Here is a 16377-nt window from a genome sequence, read left to right on the forward strand (position 1 = left end):
TACAATCCCCCTGCTTCTGCCTCCAGAGTTGCTGGAATTATAGGCATGTGCCACCACACCCGGCAGCTTTGTATATCTTGTTAAAGTGTTTGAGCTTTCATCTTCAGGGAAGTGAGTATTCACTGAAGAGCTTCATTTGCATTTTAGAGAACCCATTGTGACTGTGGGGTAGGGACCAGATAAGAGGGCAAAAGTGGGACTAGAGAAAGTCTTAGAAGTCTGCAGCGGTGCTGGGTAGGGAAGGAGGCAAGATCACCCTGCAGGGCTGTGAGGAGTACCCCGGTGGAATATGGTGCCTGGGTGTAGGTCATGTGTCAAGGAGGACCCGAGATCCCTGACGGGTGACAGTAATGTCACTCATGATGAGACAGTGCTCTCATGCCAAGAAGAGACATCCCACAGGCCCTTGACTGACTCCTCAGCGCCAGGAACTGCTCAGTATTGCTGTCACCAGCATAGTAGCCTAACTATACATTACTTTCTCCCAGGCCACAGACATCATAGAGGGCTGCATACAGGAGTGTCAGTATCTGCTGGTCTTTCCCTATTCAAAAACTGTAACAATTCCTGCTGGGTGCAGTGGGACACACCTGGAATCTCAGCTACTTGGGAGGCTGAGGCAGGAGGATCACAAGTTTGAAGCCAGCCTGGGCAATTTAGCAAGACCCTGTCTCCTAGTTTTGAAAAGGGCTGGGGTGTAGCCCAGTGGTAGAATGTCCCTGGGTTCAATCCCCCGCACCAGAGGGAAAAAACTAACATTTCCTTCATGGTCATAATCCAAATGCTTAGCTCCTGTTAGAGAAATACTGGTGGAGCCATTGCTTCAAGTTCCAAGAGTTGTCATACATATTATTTGCCTCAAGTTGACATGTGGCAATCCATGCTAGTACTCTCAAATAACTGAAGTCGAAGCAAGTCGCATTCTTAAGGTCTTCCAGGCGGAGAGAATAAGAAAGGAAGTGTACAAGCCACCAGGTTGAGCCCCAAGCCTCTGTACTGCTAGAGGCCTTCTGTAGACCTGGGGTGGCTTTACAGGCACACAGAAGAGGTTTCAGAAATGAAAAGGTGAAACAGCAAAGGAGGCCACAATGACCACGCACAATCCAGTTGTGCTGACACTGTTGAGTTCCACTGTATGTCGGTGGGAACCTCACAGTAAGCAGCCACTCCTCCGTGGCAGGTCTAGGTGTTACTGGCCTGTGAATGGCCCTCACCACTTAGCAGACAGCAGGTGCACACTGTTAGAAGTAGAAGTGATGGTGAGAGGTTTAGGTGTTTGCTGTTTATGAAAACAGGTATGGCCACTTCCTGCTGGATGGAGAGAACCCTCAGTCCATTTCAGTGTGAGTGTGAGGGTCAAGCTTCTGCTAGTGTCAGAGCAACTGACCCTGCCACCAGCCCCCGTTTCGGATGTCAGGGCAGACTTTCCAGAGGGACCTCTCTACTGGTGCTGCAAGGCAGTCAGGCCACAGGGAAAAGTGAGAAGGTAAAAGACCAAAGTGAAAACGTGTGGAAAGGCTTTCTGGCCTGGAGAGCAAACTGTGGAGGAACAGAGGGTGTGCTGTGCTGGAAGCTTGTGTTCCAGGGCAGAGGGACTGCGGCGGGGGCAGAAGAGGGTCTAGATCACCCCGGCTACCAAGTTCTACCTTGTTAGACTGGATCCGCAGAGCAATGCTGAGCCCTGGCAGAGACGATCCCGCGTGCGTGTGAACAAGTCCCTTATGCTGCTGCGTGGATAATTGTAAATTGGAGATCTAGGGCTAGCACGTACTTCAACTTCTATACGTTAATTCATCCCCTCCTCCTAACAGCTCTATAAGGTACGCACTATTATACCTGGTTCTTGGCAAAGTGACGGAACTACACCGGCGATGGGAAGGCCTTTATCTGAAACCTCACCTCGAGCGCTCTGCAGAAGCCATGAGCGCAGCCTCCGCACTCGCGCCTGCGCCCCTGAGCGCTCCGGGAGGAGGTTCAAGGCCGGGATGCGTCGCCCCCTGGTGGCCGCTCGTACTCCAGCCAGGCCGGCCCCGGGCACTTCCGGAGGCGGCCCCGGCGGGGGAGGAGTCGGCGCCGGGCGGGGCGCTGGGCGGGCGCTGGGCGGGCTCCGGCGTCCCGCGGCGGCCTGCGCGAAGATGGCGGCGCCCTGGTGGCGAACCGTGCTGTGCGGGAGGCGGTCGTGGCGGGGCTTCGGCTCCTCGGGTGAGGGTCCTGGGGCGGGGAGCTCTTGGCGGCCTGGGGCTCCGCCGGGCCGGAGCCCGCGTGACGCCCCGCTCTTCGCCCGCAGCCGCCCTGAGCCGCCGGACGCCCCCGCTGGGGCCGATGCCCAACGCGGACATCGACGTGAGCAGCCTGGAGCAGCTGGAGAAGTACCGGAGCTTCGACCGCTACCGGCGCCGGGCGGAGCAGGAGGCGCGGGCCCCGCACTGGTGGCGGACCTACTGGGAGCACTTCGGGGACAAGACAGGTGCGGGCCCCGGACCCCCGCGGAGGAGGCGGCCGGCGAGCCCCCGGCACCGGGCAGCTCTGTGCGCTGCGGCCGGTTCAGCGCCCTACCGGGCAAATCCCCTCCGCCAAGTTAGAGTTCCAGCTTCTAAAATAGCCACTCCTGAAAGCCTTCCTGACCGTTCCGGTTGGGACTCCTCTGTGCTCCTAAAATACTCCACGTAGCCCTGGCCACTGGGTCTCTCGGCAGCTAGCAAGCGCCCTGCAGATCCTGCCTGACTTGCCCACCATTGAATCCTTGCACCCGCGCAGTTCCTAGCACAAGGTGTGCGGTGCTTTGCTAAATTAAAGCCCTGGGCCAGGAGACTTGGGGACCCAACCTGAACTCTTACTGAGCACATCCTTTTTGAAAGCATTTATAGAGGCAGTTTTTATGGTGCTTAAAGGCATACGCATGCACTCTGAATAGCCTAATTTAAACCACAGCTCAAGCTTTTCCGGGTGAAGTTCCTGAGCTCAAGTTTTCTCGCCTTGTAAAATGAAATAATTGTGGGTTTGTCACCAAATCGCTGTGAGGATTATAGGATACAGAAATTTTTTAACTAATACCATTCCTGATGAGAGCTTGATACATGGTGTGTCTAATGTAAATAGACAAAGATATAGGACTGAAAGTCTCCAGCTCTTTACTACTTATACTGTGTTCTGGGACCAGAACCACAACAGCAAAGTCCGAGCTGGTGTAGTGGTGCAGGCCTGTAATACCAGCTACTTGGAACACCAGGGGCAGGAAGATGGCAAGTTGGGGACCAGCCCCCACAATTTAAAAAAAAATTTTTTTAAAGGCTCAGGATATACTAGGCTACTTAGGTTCAATACCCAGTCCCACTCCCCTACCCCAGAAAAAGAAAGAAATGCAGGGTCCTGAATCAAAATCTGAATTTTAACAAAATTCCAAGGTTATTCAGTTTATCTCTCCATTAAAGGTGAAAAGTGCTTCATTGATCCTTCAGGCTTCAGCTGTTCATCCCACCAGGGACCAGGTGCATGTCCATGGCCAGTTGTGAATCCTGACTAATTAGGATGTCCGTCTGCTTCAACTTCCCATGACCCACATGATTCAGTGGGACCTGGTCTAGAAATCAGAAAGCACAACCGCATCTTATATGTTGTTTATTTGGCCCTGTTCGGATCCGGGAAGCAGACTGCACAGTGTGTTTAAGGGGAAGAGCAGCAGAGGCTGAAACTGCAGAGCAGGAGGACTAGGTAGGGACAGCAGCTCAGCCCAGAGATGGGACCCTGCTTCCTCCAACACATCCTCCCCCACAGATCCCAAAGACAGAATTGACATTGGACTGCCTCCACCCGCAGTCTGTCGGACCCAACAGTTACAGGAACGGAAGCAGGTCCTACGGGAGCTTCGGACCAATGTGGAAGAGGAGCGGGCTGCTCGCCTCCGCACAGGTGAGCCCTCACTGAGGAGGGGCCCCAGGTGGGTCCCTGTCCCCACCTTGCATCCTGATTGGCCTCGCTCCTTCCCAGCCAGCATCCCCCTGGAGGCTGTGCGAGCCGAGTGGGAGAGGACCTGCGGCCCCTATCACAAGCAGCGCCTGGCTGAGTATTATGGCCTCTACCGAGACCTGTTCCACGGTGCCACTTTCGTGCCCTGGGTTCCCCTGCACGTGGCCTATGCTGTGGGTGAGGAGGACCTGATGCCTGTGTACCATGGCAATGAAGTGACTCCAACTGAGGTACCATGCAGTGTGCCCTTCTCCCTGCCTTGCAGGCACACATGACAGGTCCCATCGCACGTTCACACCCCCTGGGTAGGGTTCTGTTGATCTCCGTGTCTTTTTCATTTTCTGGGAAACAACACAAGACAGTGACAAAGACAATAATACAAAACAGGAAAAAGAAGCTCCATCTTGGGGCTGGGGAGATAGCTCAGTCGGTAGAGTGCTTGCCTTGTAAGCACAAGGCCCTGGGTTCGATCCCCAGCACCCCCCCAAAAAAAAAAAAAAAAAAAAAAAGAAGCTCCTTCTTTGCACATTCCTGGGACTGGCCACTGTCTTTGGAGCCCAGGCCCAGACCTCATCCCTTGGCATGTGGTCCTTTTTGCACTTAGGTCTTAGGACAGGCAACTCTGCAGGGCTCCTTCTGTAAGCGTCTCTTTGCTCACATGCCTCCGAGCAGCCGTCAAGGGGCCTGATTTAAGCCAAGTGAACCCTACCTTCTCCAAGACCCCCCTCAAGCTGTAGCCCTCCAGAAATTGTTTGTACTTGTCTGTCCTTGGTTGGAGTGACAGCTCTCCTGTTCTCTCCCCGCCAGGCTGCCCAGGCCCCAGAGGTGACCTATGAGGCAGATGAGGGTTCAATGTGGACATTGCTGCTCACCAATTTGGGTAGGTTTCTGGGATTTGCTGAGCCTCCTGCCTCCCCTGGGTCAGGGCACTGGGCCAAACCAGATGGAGAGCTCCAGCACCACCTCCTTCCAAGGGAGGACCCTGGTTAGTGGTGTGTTTCCGTGCAGATGGACACCTGCTGGAGCCAGATGCCGAGTACGTCCACTGGCTGCTGTGAGTATCTGGTTGGGGGCAGGGCTGGGTCAGGGGATGCAGAGACGCCCTGGGAACCTGGAAAGAACAGCCCCTGAATTTCAGTCTTGGCTCCGCTATAGGTTAGCCATAGGTTTTATTTATTTTTATATAGATATATGTTTTTTAGTTGTAGATGGACACAGTGCTTTTATTTTTATGTGGTACTGAGAATCAAACCCTGTGCCTCACACTAGGCAAGGGCTCTAGCACTGAGCCCCAGCCCCAGCCTTTAACCATAGGAGGTGAGCCCGCACCTGTGCCTCCTGGGGCATCAGGGCCCTTGGATGAAGTGGTGTCTTGAAGGTGACCACAGAAGGAAGCAGCAGTGGGCCTGGCTGGCTCCCACAGCCTCTTCATCAGCCCATCGCCTCACCTGTAAAACCGGATGTTGACACCGAGTGTCTTACCTCCTTCGAGGGGCCCTGTGACAAAGGGGGAAAGAACTGGGCGAGGCCTCTGCCAGCTGCGACATCTCCAAACAGTCGTTGAGCCACTGGGCTGTCCCACCCCAGGCAATCCAGACCAGGCTGCCCTCTGTTTTCTTAGTGGCTCTTGGCTCTGAACACCAGGCCAGGGTAAGGTCAGGCAGGTGACCGCAGCTTTGGGACTTCTGGGTAATTAAAGCTGTTAAGTGGGAGGCTGGTTTGTCATTTTTATTCAACTGCAGTTACCAACCTGTGGAGCAGGACCCTCCCCTCTGGGGAGTTGTACCTGGGCAGGTAAAGTTGCCACCCCAGTGCCAGGCCAGGCCAACTCTTGCCTGAGCAGACCCCTGGCTCCCAGGTCCTGGTACATGGGCTGCCTGGCCTTGCTGTCAGTCTCCCTTTGGCTGCTGGGCCCTTCCTGCTCCCTTTACCTGTTTGTATCATGTTGGGGGCTAGAGATTGGCCAGGGTCTGTCCCCACAGGGAATGACATCAGCCTCGAGGGTCTACATTCTGACCCTACAAGTGGCAGTTAATTGATACTTCCCTCCAACCAGAACCAACATCCCAGGCAACAGAGTGACTGATGGACAGGAGACTTGTCCCTACCTCCCCCCCTTCCCTGCCCGAGGCACTGGCTTCCACCGCTTTACCTTTCTTCTCTTCAAGCAAGACAAGCCAATGGACTTCTCCGAGGACACCCGCCCCTCTCCCTGGTAATTTGTACCCCACACATATCCCAGGCTCAGAGTAGCTTCCCCAGCATGGTGGCTCTTGCTCTGTCCCTTTTTTTTTTCTTTTTTGTGGTGCTGGGGATCGAACCCAGGGCCGTGTGCTTGTGAGGCAGGCGCTTTACCAACTGAGCCCTCTCCCCAGCACTGTCCTCTCTTGATCTAAACCGTGAGACTGGTAGAAGAGTATAAGAGGCCAGCCCTAAGAGGCCTGCCAGCTGCTGTGACGGGGAGGCTCTGGTGCCCCTCCCTCTCAGATGTGCCGGTCTTCTAGCTACCAACTGGCCCAGCGGACCTTCCACACTTTCGATTTCTACAAGAAACACCAGGACGCCATGACTCCCGCTGGCTTGGCCTTCTTTCAGTGCCGCTGGGATGACTCAGTCACCCAAACCTTCCACCAACTTCTGGGTAAGGGGAAGCAGGGTGGGCCTGAGCACATGGACCTTTCCTGTGTCCCCTGGCTGGACATGGCTGCTGGCAGGAGTCCACCCCTGGGCCCTTCACTTCTCTTGCAGATATGCGGGAGCCAGTGTTTGAGTTTGTGCGGCCACCCCCTTACCACCCCAAGCAGAAGCGCTTCCCACACCGTCAGCCCCTGCGCTATCTGGACCGGTATAGGGACAGTCATGAGCCCACCTATGGCATCTACTGAGCAGTCGGAGTGTACCCCCCTTGGAGGGTTCGCTGGACTGGCAGAAAAAGGAAAGCGCTCCTGTGGTCCAAGCTCTGGGGTTCTGGCCCCTGCCTGAGGCAGCCCCTCTACAGGCCTGTCCCATCAGGCCCCAGGCTTGGAATAAAGGAGACTGTCAGGTGGGAATGGAAGGGTGTGAATAAAGACGGTTTCTGCTCTTGCTGGTCTGGGTCTGTATTCCAGGAGAAGCCACAGTGCCCCTGGTGGAGCTGTACTGCTTCATGGGTGGGAAGAGGGTTTCTTCCCATCTCAGGAAGTGACCCCTCACTTCCACTTCCAGATGGGGTCAGGTACCTATGATACAGGGGCTTCTGGAGACATACAGAAGAAAAGGAGGGCCCTGGGCCTTGGTTAGTCCCATAAGCTCTTGACACAAATGTGCCAGCCCTAAGCATCAGTGCCTCTGCGAGGTGGCAGACTCCTGCCCCCATACCTGGGATGAGATGCTGCCAGGCAAGGCAACAACTCATTGCAGAGACCACTCCATGCCAAGACCCTGGAGGGCTCACTGGGGGGCTAGGTGTTTCCCCTCCCTAAAGGTCATCTTCCAGAAGGTCAAGCGGGGGATCTAGCTCCTTTTCCAGAAAGATGCTGGTGTGTATCACTGCAGAGGATGTGGTGCCGAATCTGAGGTATGATCAGGCTTGCTTGGTTAGGAGTTACCCCTCCTGACTCACCTGGCCAGAAAGTTGCCCAGGGAGGCCATGGGCAAGTGCTCAAGCCCCTTCTCTGCTCAGCCACAGGCGAAATGTTTGGATTACCCAATAAAAATTGGAGCTCCAGAACAGCTTGAAATTCCAAGCCAGGAACTCGCCCTAACAGGAGGTCACATGAAGCTCGACAGCTAGAGGGTGATTCTGTGTCCTTTAAGGGGGCCCTTGAAAAAAAAAAGTTTATTGGTTTCTTGGTGATCAGAAATTTCCATCTAGCTGTTTATTTTAAAAGAACCAAAATTACTCAACCCAGAGGAGGGAGACGCCCCAATCTGGTAAGTGCCTGGAAACAGCTCCAGGAAAAAGTGCAACAGCACCTCTGCTCAGGAGGGAGCATTTATTGAGCTCCAGCTGTGCCCTGGGGTTCTTATTCAGGCCTCCTACATTTAACCGCCCAAGTTCCTTGATGGCCCTTGGCCGAGAGAGCCTCCAGCCCTGGCGGGGTTCTAGATCTCTGGAGGCTGGGCCTAGGGAAGCAGGATGGAGGTACCAGAGCCCAGCTCCGACCAGCAGGGTGGCCTGGGCCCCCGCAGACCGTCGGTCAGGGAAGGACCACGCAAGGGTAGATCCGCGGCGCCCAGCACCTATCCTAGTGGGTACGTTGCCTTCTTAGGCGGGGTGCTGGCTCCTCCCGCGGCAGCTACGCCCGCAGTAGCCAGTCTCGGTCCCTTTAAGAGGTGCCGACCTGCCTGCCTTCCTGCTTGCCTGCTGCTTCCGCCATGGCCGCGCTGCAGCTGGAGGACAAGCTGACCTGCGCCATCTGCCTGGGGCTCTACCAGGACCCGGCGACTCTGCCCTGCGGCCACAACTTCTGTAAGGCCTGCATCCAGAACTGTTGGCGCAGCTGTCAGAAAGAGTGCCCCGAGTGCCGCCAGCCCTTCCCGGATGGCGCCGAGCCGTGCCGCAACGTGGCGCTCAGCGACCTGCTGGAGATGCTGCGCGCGGGCCCTGGCGCGGACCCCGGCGCGGACCCCAGCGCTCGCGCGCCCTGCCCTCACCACGGACGTCCGCTCGAGCTCTTCTGCCGCACCGAGGGCCGCTGCGTGTGCAGTGTCTGCACCGTGCAGGACTGTGGCCTCCACGAGCGGGCGCTGCTGGACGCCGAGCGCCGTGAGCGCGAGGTGACGCCGCCGGGTCGACCGGGCGGGTGAGGCCGGGCCGCGCAACCTTGCAGATGCGCGGCGCGGCGCGGCGCTCGCGGGCGGGGGCGGGCGGCTGCAGCAGGAGGCTGGAGGCGCCCAGAACCCGGACTTAGTTATGGGGTCACCGGCCCCCACCAGGGCCCACCAGGTCTCCGGAGCTGCTCAGTACAGTCCTCCGGTTGAATGCAAAGCCAGCGGGTTTGGAACGGGCCCCGACTCCGTTCCAGACCCTGGTGGAATGTCGTGTGCAGGGGTAAATGCGCAGAACCCTGCAGTATGAGGGGAGAGAGAACATACTGATAAGTAAATCATCTGTGGTCTCTGCCCTGGAGAGACTTAGGATCCACTTAAGGGGTCACTGAATACATTGTCAGGCACCAGGGCGCATGCCTGTAATTCCAGCAACTAGGAAGACTTATGCAGGAGGATTACAAGTTCAGCAACTTTGTGAGACCCTCAGTAATTTAATGAGACCCTGCCTCAGAAATAAAAAGGACAGGGGATGTCACTCAGTGGTAAAGTGCCTCTGGGTTCAATTCCTCCATACCAAAAACAACAACCACCACCAGCAACACATAGTATTATAACTTGCAGAAAGGAGAGCAGGTGTCCGTGCAATAGCCAACAGGGCAACCCTGCTTGGGGCCAGAAGGAGGGAGGGGGAGTGGCTTTTAGGTAACTGTGAGGGCTGAGGGAGTGCCAGCCAAGACGAGGAGAAGGATCTGAGGAAGAGCATCCCGGTGACCAGGCAGCCTGGGCCACACTCAGTGTGTGGGAAGGAACAGGCACTTCTCCTGAAGGTCTTCCAAATCAGCAGGGGCCACACCATGAGCAGCAGTGGGCCCTGGTGAGGAGCTGACTGTCTCTAGAGACCCAGGGGTGGGGAACCCTCAAAGACTAGGAACAGGGCATCAGTGAAATCCCAACTTTATGAAGACAGATCCCTGTTGGGGTATGGAGGGGGCAGGAGATGAGACCCAAGTAGGTGGGTCCACAGCAGGAACTTGGGGACGAGGAGAAGCTGGAGTCAGGGGAAGAAAAGCCATGCGAGAGAGTCAGTGCCTTGGGGAGGTGGGAAGCAGGGGACTGGACGTGAGCAGCTAGAGACTCTGGGCTTCTGTATTGAACAAGTGCTGGGGCTAATGTGTGCTGAGAAGTATGAGTGGAGAGCAGAGTTTGGGATTGGGGACACCAGTGGGGCAAACCAGGAGAGGGATCATAGGCATCTGTTAAGATCTCAGAGGAGAGATGAGCAGGAAGGAGAAAGATGGTCCTTCAAAGGAGTGAGGTCTTCTGAGCCCGGGACAGAGGAAGCCCTGCCTGCAGTCAAACCAAACAGGAGCTACTGGGAGAGTGCGTGGCACGATGGCTGGGAGACAGTAGGTTACAGGAAGGAGAATGTGATCCAGGGTGTGCCATGCTGCTAGGAGGTGAGAGGACAAAAATGGCCTTCGGATTGGCACCATTATGGCTGGTGCCCTTGTTGGAATGAATTCTCAGGGGACGGGCAGGGAGAAGGTGCTCTAAGGAGTGGCAGGATGCTGGTGCATGGTGGCCAGGAGGCCCATCAGATGGGGAGGAAGAGGGTTGCATAGCTGGGGTCTGCCGAGTTGGGAAGACAGGGACAGATGAGCTGGAACAAGTAAGGGTCAGGAGGTGATGGTCAGAAAATGAATGCCTGAAACAGAGATTTGGAAGCAGTGCTAGGAGGTCACAGGAGTGAGTGGCTGAGATGGAATGAAGGAAAGGGCTTCAGGACATTGGAGGGCGATCCCTGTGGCTGCTGAAGACACCGAGAATGAGAATGAGATGTTCCTCGTGGCTCATGGCAGGTGCAGGAGACTGAGCCAGGCCCAGAGTCTGCAGCAGAGACCATGAGACCACAGCAACAGGAGCAGGGCCAGGGAAGGAGATTCTGCCAAATGGCACATGGTCCAGAGGAACGGTTTTGCTGGAGAGGGGAGGTAACATGGGCAACTGGAGAGAATACTCCAAGGGGTAAGGGGCAGAGGCCCATCCCTCAGGGAGGGTTGAGTGAGCCAGGAGGGGCTGTCCCCCAGCTTTCTACATTTCTCAGTGGACTGTAATGCTGGAGGCAGAGGGTCTGGGCAAGTTTTAGACTTAGGAAGATCTGAGAACTGACCCAATTATCAGCCTCACTTAGCCCATTTCCTCATCTGAGTGGATACTAGTCTCCACCTCAGCGTGGTACTGGGAGGAGCAGAATGGAGTAGTAAGTCTTGACCAGGTGCCAGGAACCAAGTCCTAGCAGTGGCCAGGGAACAGGGACTTCCGGCATCAGCGTGGTCTTTCTTGTTCCCGTGAGAACATGTTTCAATCCTCAAGGGAATCAACACAACCAAAGAGAGGTCCCTCTGCCACACGGGCCCATACGCACTGGAGTGTCCACTTGTCAGATAGCTCTGGTACTTTGCAAATGCCCTTTCCCTACAAGTTCTCCTACACCAGCATTATTGCTCCCATTTGTTGCTTGGGGGTGGAGAACAGGCTATTGCCCACCTGGGGGTAGGGGATCTGCCCCAGGTTATTCAGGTTTCAAGAGGCATAAGTGGATCAGGAACTGGAAGTTGGATCTTCAACCCAAGGTTTCTAGGCTGCCCATGCACCATCTGCAGCAGTGGAAGCAGAGGCTTTGTCCAGGCCTCCCTGGGACTTGACCTAGCTCTCCCAGGCTTATGCTGAGGCTGGTGCTGTGTGCTAACCCTCTGGTCACCCTAGACGTGGGTGGCACATGGAGGGTGCCCAGCTTCTGCTGGTGTTGGTGGTGATCTAAGGGAGATTTCACAGCCAATTTTGGCCCTCTCTTGTTTGTTGCCTGGGTGGGCACCACAGGCCCAGCTGAGAGCCAAGTTGGAGATCACCCAACAGCAGGCCACTCAGGCCAAGGCCCAGCTCCAGGAGCTGCAGCAGCAAAGCAGCCAGATCCAGGTATGGGCCTGTCAATGTTCACCCCACCATATCCTCACACTGTCCTGTGGACAGCATCAGAGGGTCTCTGGATATGTGAGCTATCTTGAACACACCTCCTGGCAGCAGGGACTGGGCAGGATGCTGGGCCCCTGGGGGAAGAGGTTTCCCACATCCTCCCCCTGAGCCCAGGTCTGCCTTGGTGCGGTGCAGGGCCTGGCCACCCTGATGCTCCTCCTGTGCCCACACAGAGCGCGGCCTGCACTCTGGCCTCAGTGGTCTCTGGCAAGTTCAGCTGCCTGCTGCAGGCCCTGGAAATGCGGAGGGCCTCAGCGCTGAAGGGCATCGAGACCGCCAAGACACAGGCACTGACACAGGCCGGGGAAGAGGAGCAGCGGCTGCACAGCCACCTGGAGGCCCTGGCTCAATATGGCCACAGGGTCCAGGGTCTCCTGGAGCAAGTGGATGACCAGACCTTCCTGCAGGTACCAGGCCCGAGGGTGGTGGCCCAGGCCAGGCTTCCCTGCCCTTGTGCCTGGGCTCACTGCAGTTTTCCCTGGGCTCTCAGGAGTCACAGCAGCTCTTTGAGCCCCCAGGGCCCCTTGGGCCACTGACCCCTCCACAGTGGGACGAAGACCAGCAGCTGGGTGACCTAAAGGAGTTGCTGAGCCTGCTATGTGGTCTTCTCCTGGAAGAGGGGAACCCCCCCAGGGTGCCAGCCAAGGCTGCTGACTCGGGCCCCATGGGTAAGGCTGACCCCAGACCTCTCCCTACCTTTTTGGGCCCAGATGTTCTCCCACTAAGAGGCAGAAAGGGCAGGGCTCAGCCTTTCTGGCCTCCACATCCACTCCCCTAACGCTGCTTTGTCCCCTAGAGGCCCCAGGTCCCCTGGCACTGGTCTCAAGCACACCGGTGTGTCCACTGAGGAGGAAACTCTGGCAGAGTAAGGAGGCCCAAGACCTGTCTGTGTGTACCTGTGCTGTGCATGTCTGTGTGAGCATGTCAGGAGGCACCTGCTGTGGCTGTCCTGTCCGAGTCATCTGTCCCATGGTCCTTCCCATGCACACCTCGTCCACATCTGCCCTGCAGCAGGTGAAACCGGCATAGTATTAAAGGAGAGATTCTGATCACGTAGACCTGCAGGCCCTCATGATTCATCTCACTCCTTACCAAGTTAGCTTACCCCGAGCCTCAGTTTTCTCGCCTGTGAAGTGGAGCTCATAGACGACTCCACCTCAGAAGGGCAGTAAGGATTAAATGCTGGATGACACCCAGTGCTCAGCCTGCAGTATGCCTGGCAGATATTTGGTGGTTTCTCTCCCCCCGCCCCAGGGAAAGGATGGCACCTTTGCCCACTTGTGTCCATCTCTCCCCAACAGATTATCGCAATCTCACCTTTGACCCAGATAGTGCCAACCGCCACTTTCGCCTGTCCCACCAGAACCAGCAGGTGAAGCACCATCGCCAGCCCCGGGGACCGGCGAGGCCAGGCAGCTTTGAGCTCTGGCAGGTGCAGTGTTCCCAGAGCTTCCAGGCTGGACGGCACTACTGGGAGGTGCGTGCTTCTGGCCACTCAGTGACCCTGGGTGTCGCCTACCCAGAACTAACGCGACACAAGCAGGGAACCCACACAGACAATATCGGCCGTGGGCCCTCCTCCTGGGGCCTCTGTGTGCAGGAGGACAGCATCCAGGCCTGGCACGAGGGAGAGGCCCAGCGCCTCCCCAGCTTGTCTGGGCGGCTCGTGGGCATGGATTTGGACCTGACCTCAGGCTGCCTCACCTTCTACAGCCTGGAGCCGCAGACCAAGCTCCTGCACACCTTCCATGCCCTCTTCAGCCGGCCCCTTTGCCCGGTTTTCTGGCTCCTAGAGGGCAGGACCCTCACCCTGTGCCATCGGCCTGGAGCCAAGCTCCCTGCAGGATCCCAGGGAGAGACCTCAGGTTTCAACTGAGGAAGGCACAGGATGGAACTCTTGGCTAGGGACAGGTGCCACTGTGCCTTGTATGCCCAAGTGCAGCCCAGCCTCTGACCTGGGGACCCGAGGCCAGAGTTCTAGAAGGACTAGACATTGGCCTCCATGAACTCAGAGGGAGGCAATGGGGAGCCCAAACTGAGTTTACTTTTCTAGCTGTTTGAAGGGAACAGGGACCGGAAGGGGATAAAATAGGAGACCTTAGTCCTGAGCAGAACCTAGTTCTTAGCATTACCTGTGCCTCACAGACTAGAGCAGTGCCCATGGTACTCCTGGCCTTCCAGAGGAGCACAGGTGACCAAATAAGATCTATCAGCCCTAGTTTACCCCCCAGGAGACCATGCAGACAAAAAAGCAGTCCCCACGAAGGCAGGTGAACCACAAATGACTCCAAGAAACAGTCTAATGACTATCAAATTTATTTACCCATTATTGAACATTCAAATAGTTTTATTTATGGCTATAAAAATATTGCTGTGATGAATACTTTTAGCAGGAAGTTTTGGCCATATTTAGGGTTAGGTTAAATTCCTAAAGTAGAATTATTTGTCATAAGACAACATTTTGTGGTTCTTTTTGGTTCCAGGGATCAAACCCAGGGACACTTTAACCACTAAGCCACATCCCCCACCCTTTTTATTTTGAGGGTCTCACAGAGTTGCTTAAGGACTCACTAAATTGCTGAGGCTGGCTTTGAACATGTGATCCTCCTGCCTCAGCCTCATGAGCTGCTGGGATTACAGACGAGCACCACTGCATCTGACTCAGACAATGAGCATTTGGATATTTTTTACAGGCAGATCTGCGGCACTGAGCCATGTGACTGCCCACCCGCCACTGCCCAGCCAGGTGACTTAGGCAAATTGGCATGGCAAGACCTCTACCTCCCATTAACCCGCCCTGTGGGTTACAGATATCAGATGTAGAGAAGTGTGTAGGTGCTGGCAGGCGTGAGCTCCTTTTGTTTCAGTTTGGTTTTTGCTATTCCAGAACATGTTTCCATGAAGATCCTTGTATGTTTGTGCTCATTCCAAAGAGGGGCTGCTGGACCATTTGGCAGGAGTTTTTGTTTGTTTTGGGGGCTGTTTTTTGTTTTCCTGTGCTGAGGGTGGATGGAACCCTAGGCCTTGTGCATGCTAGGCAAATGCTCTACCACTGAGCCACACACTCAGCCCAAAGTCATTTTTTTTACTTGAAATGTTCTACTTCATAGTCTGGGTGGTGTATACAAGGATGTCTGCATTTGTAAATTTTTAAATAGCTGTGTTTTAAGTACTCATAAATAAACATTTCACAATAAAAATTTTGAGGGTTTTTTTTTGGAGGGTACATACTGGGGCTTAAACCCTGGAACACTTTTCCACTGAGAGGCACATCCCCAATTCTTTGATTTTTTTAAATTTTGAGATAGGTTTTTGTTAAGTTGCTAAGGCTGGCCTTGAACTTGCAATCATCCTGCTTCAGCTTCCTGAGTTGCTGAGATTACAGGTGTGTGCCTGGCACAATGAAGTGTTTGGGTTTTTTGTTTTGTTTTGTTAAGTATCAAGGATTGAACCCAGGGGCACTTAACCACTGAGCCACGGGCCACCTTTCATGTGTAAGGTGGACATGAAACAGAATTGAATTTTAAATACACCAATCCCAAAAAAACCAAAGGCCAAATGTTCTGTCTGCTATGCTAACACACGATAAGGGGGTGTTATGGTTTCAATATTAGGTGTCCCCCAAAAAACTCATGTGTGAGACAATGCAAGGTTTAGAGGAGAAATGATTGGGATATGAGAGTCTTAACCCAATCAATTAATTAATCTGAATGGGATTAACTGAGTGGCAACTGAAGGCCAGCAGGTGTGGCTGGAGGTGGATCCCTGGGGGTGTGCCTTTGAGGTATTTATTTTATATCTGGAGAGTGGAGTCTCTCTCTGTTTCCTGATCATCCTGTGAGCTGCTTCCCTCTGCCACACTCTTCCACCATGATGTCCTGCCTCACCTTGAGCCCTGAGGAATGGAGCCTGCTGTCTATGGTTGAGACCTCTAAAATCGTGAGCCCCAAATAAACTTTTCCTCCTCTACAATTGTGCCAGTTGGGTCTTTTAGTCACAGCAGTGAAAAAGCTGACTAAAATAGCAGGGGAGGGAAGAAGAGAAGTTCAGTGGATTAGACAAAGGGGAAGGAAGGGAAGGGGGGGAAGGGAATGGGGAAGACAGTGGAAGGAACCAGCATCACTTTCCCGCGTTCACATATGATTACACTCCACATCATGTACAACCACAAGAATGGGAAGTTATACTCTGTGTATGTAGAGTTTGTCAAAATATACTCTACTGTCATGTATAACCAGAAAGAACAACGACGACAAAAAGAAATGAATTCCATATTCACACTTGGGCCCTCTTCCCAAAATACCTCATATACATGAAAATATTCTAAAGTCTGAAACACTTTATTTGCAACACTTTCAAATAAGAGATACTCGACTGTGTTTGGCAAAAAGAGAAAAGATCTTCCTTCCATACCATAACCATTCCCGGCCACTGCCAACACTGCCAACTCCACTCTTGCCCTGCTTCTCACCTCGTGACTGCAGATGAAGTTCAGTGGTGACATGCTTGCCTAGCATGCATGGGGCCTTGGTTGGATCCCCAGCACTGGAAAAAAAATTGCATAAAGAAAACCAAGCTCAGTGATTACCACTCGCAGGTAATTTCAGCTACTCAGGGAAGCCGAAG

The 16377-nt window shown here is 54.6% G+C and overlaps 2 protein-coding genes across 3 annotated transcripts; both read left to right on the forward strand.

Annotated features, from left to right (window-relative positions):
* Window positions 1–2053: 2053 nt before the first annotated feature.
* MRPL38 (mitochondrial ribosomal protein L38) lies at window positions 2054–7050 on the forward strand. Its single transcript, XM_079134689.1, has 9 exons — window positions 2054–2202; window positions 2288–2467; window positions 3775–3909; window positions 3988–4196; window positions 4774–4846; window positions 4975–5020; window positions 6023–6181; window positions 6471–6607; window positions 6715–7050. The coding sequence occupies exons 1-9, from the start codon at window positions 2136–2138 to the stop codon at window positions 6849–6851; spliced, it is 1143 nt and encodes a 380-aa protein (XP_078990815.1). The 5' UTR covers window positions 2054–2135; the 3' UTR covers window positions 6852–7050.
* A 152-nt stretch (window positions 7051–7202) lies between these two features.
* TRIM65 (tripartite motif containing 65) lies at window positions 7203–15794 on the forward strand. 2 transcript variants are annotated; one of them, XM_079134687.1, is made up of 6 exons: window positions 7203–8724; window positions 11599–11694; window positions 11925–12158; window positions 12242–12419; window positions 12548–12616; window positions 13053–15794. In XM_079134687.1, exons 1-6 carry the CDS (start codon window positions 8323–8325, stop codon window positions 13625–13627), a joined length of 1554 nt encoding a protein of 517 aa, XP_078990813.1. In that variant the 5' UTR covers window positions 7203–8322; the 3' UTR covers window positions 13628–15794. The 2 variants fall into 2 exon arrangements, with proteins under 2 accessions (XP_078990813.1, XP_078990814.1); XM_079134688.1 differs by lacking the exon at window positions 11599–11694.
* The last annotated feature ends 583 nt before the right edge of the window (window positions 15795–16377 follow it).

The sequence above is a fragment of the Sciurus vulgaris genome (assembly GCF_902686455.1).
Source record: "Sciurus vulgaris genome assembly, chromosome: 3".
NCBI classification, from domain to species: domain Eukaryota; kingdom Metazoa; phylum Chordata; class Mammalia; order Rodentia; family Sciuridae; genus Sciurus; species Sciurus vulgaris.

Excerpts from the sequence above, each read along its gene's own strand:
- MRPL38 (XM_079134689.1), top strand. The coding sequence starts at position 2,136 with ATGGCGGCGCCCTGGTGGCGAACCGTGCTGTGCGGGAGGCGGTCGTGG. Across the intron at positions 2,203-2,287 it reads GCGGGGCTTCGGCTCCTCGG|CCGCCCTGAGCCGCCGGACG; the intron begins GTGAGGGTCCTG and ends CTTCGCCCGCAG. Across the intron at positions 6,182-6,470 it reads GACACCCGCCCCTCTCCCTG|CTACCAACTGGCCCAGCGGA; the intron begins GTAATTTGTACC and ends CCGGTCTTCTAG.
- TRIM65 (XM_079134687.1), top strand. The coding sequence starts at position 8,323 with ATGGCCGCGCTGCAGCTGGAGGACAAGCTGACCTGCGCCATCTGCCTG. Across the intron at positions 11,695-11,924 it reads AGCAAAGCAGCCAGATCCAG|AGCGCGGCCTGCACTCTGGC; the intron begins GTATGGGCCTGT and ends GTGCCCACACAG. Across the intron at positions 12,159-12,241 it reads ATGACCAGACCTTCCTGCAG|GAGTCACAGCAGCTCTTTGA; the intron begins GTACCAGGCCCG and ends CTGGGCTCTCAG.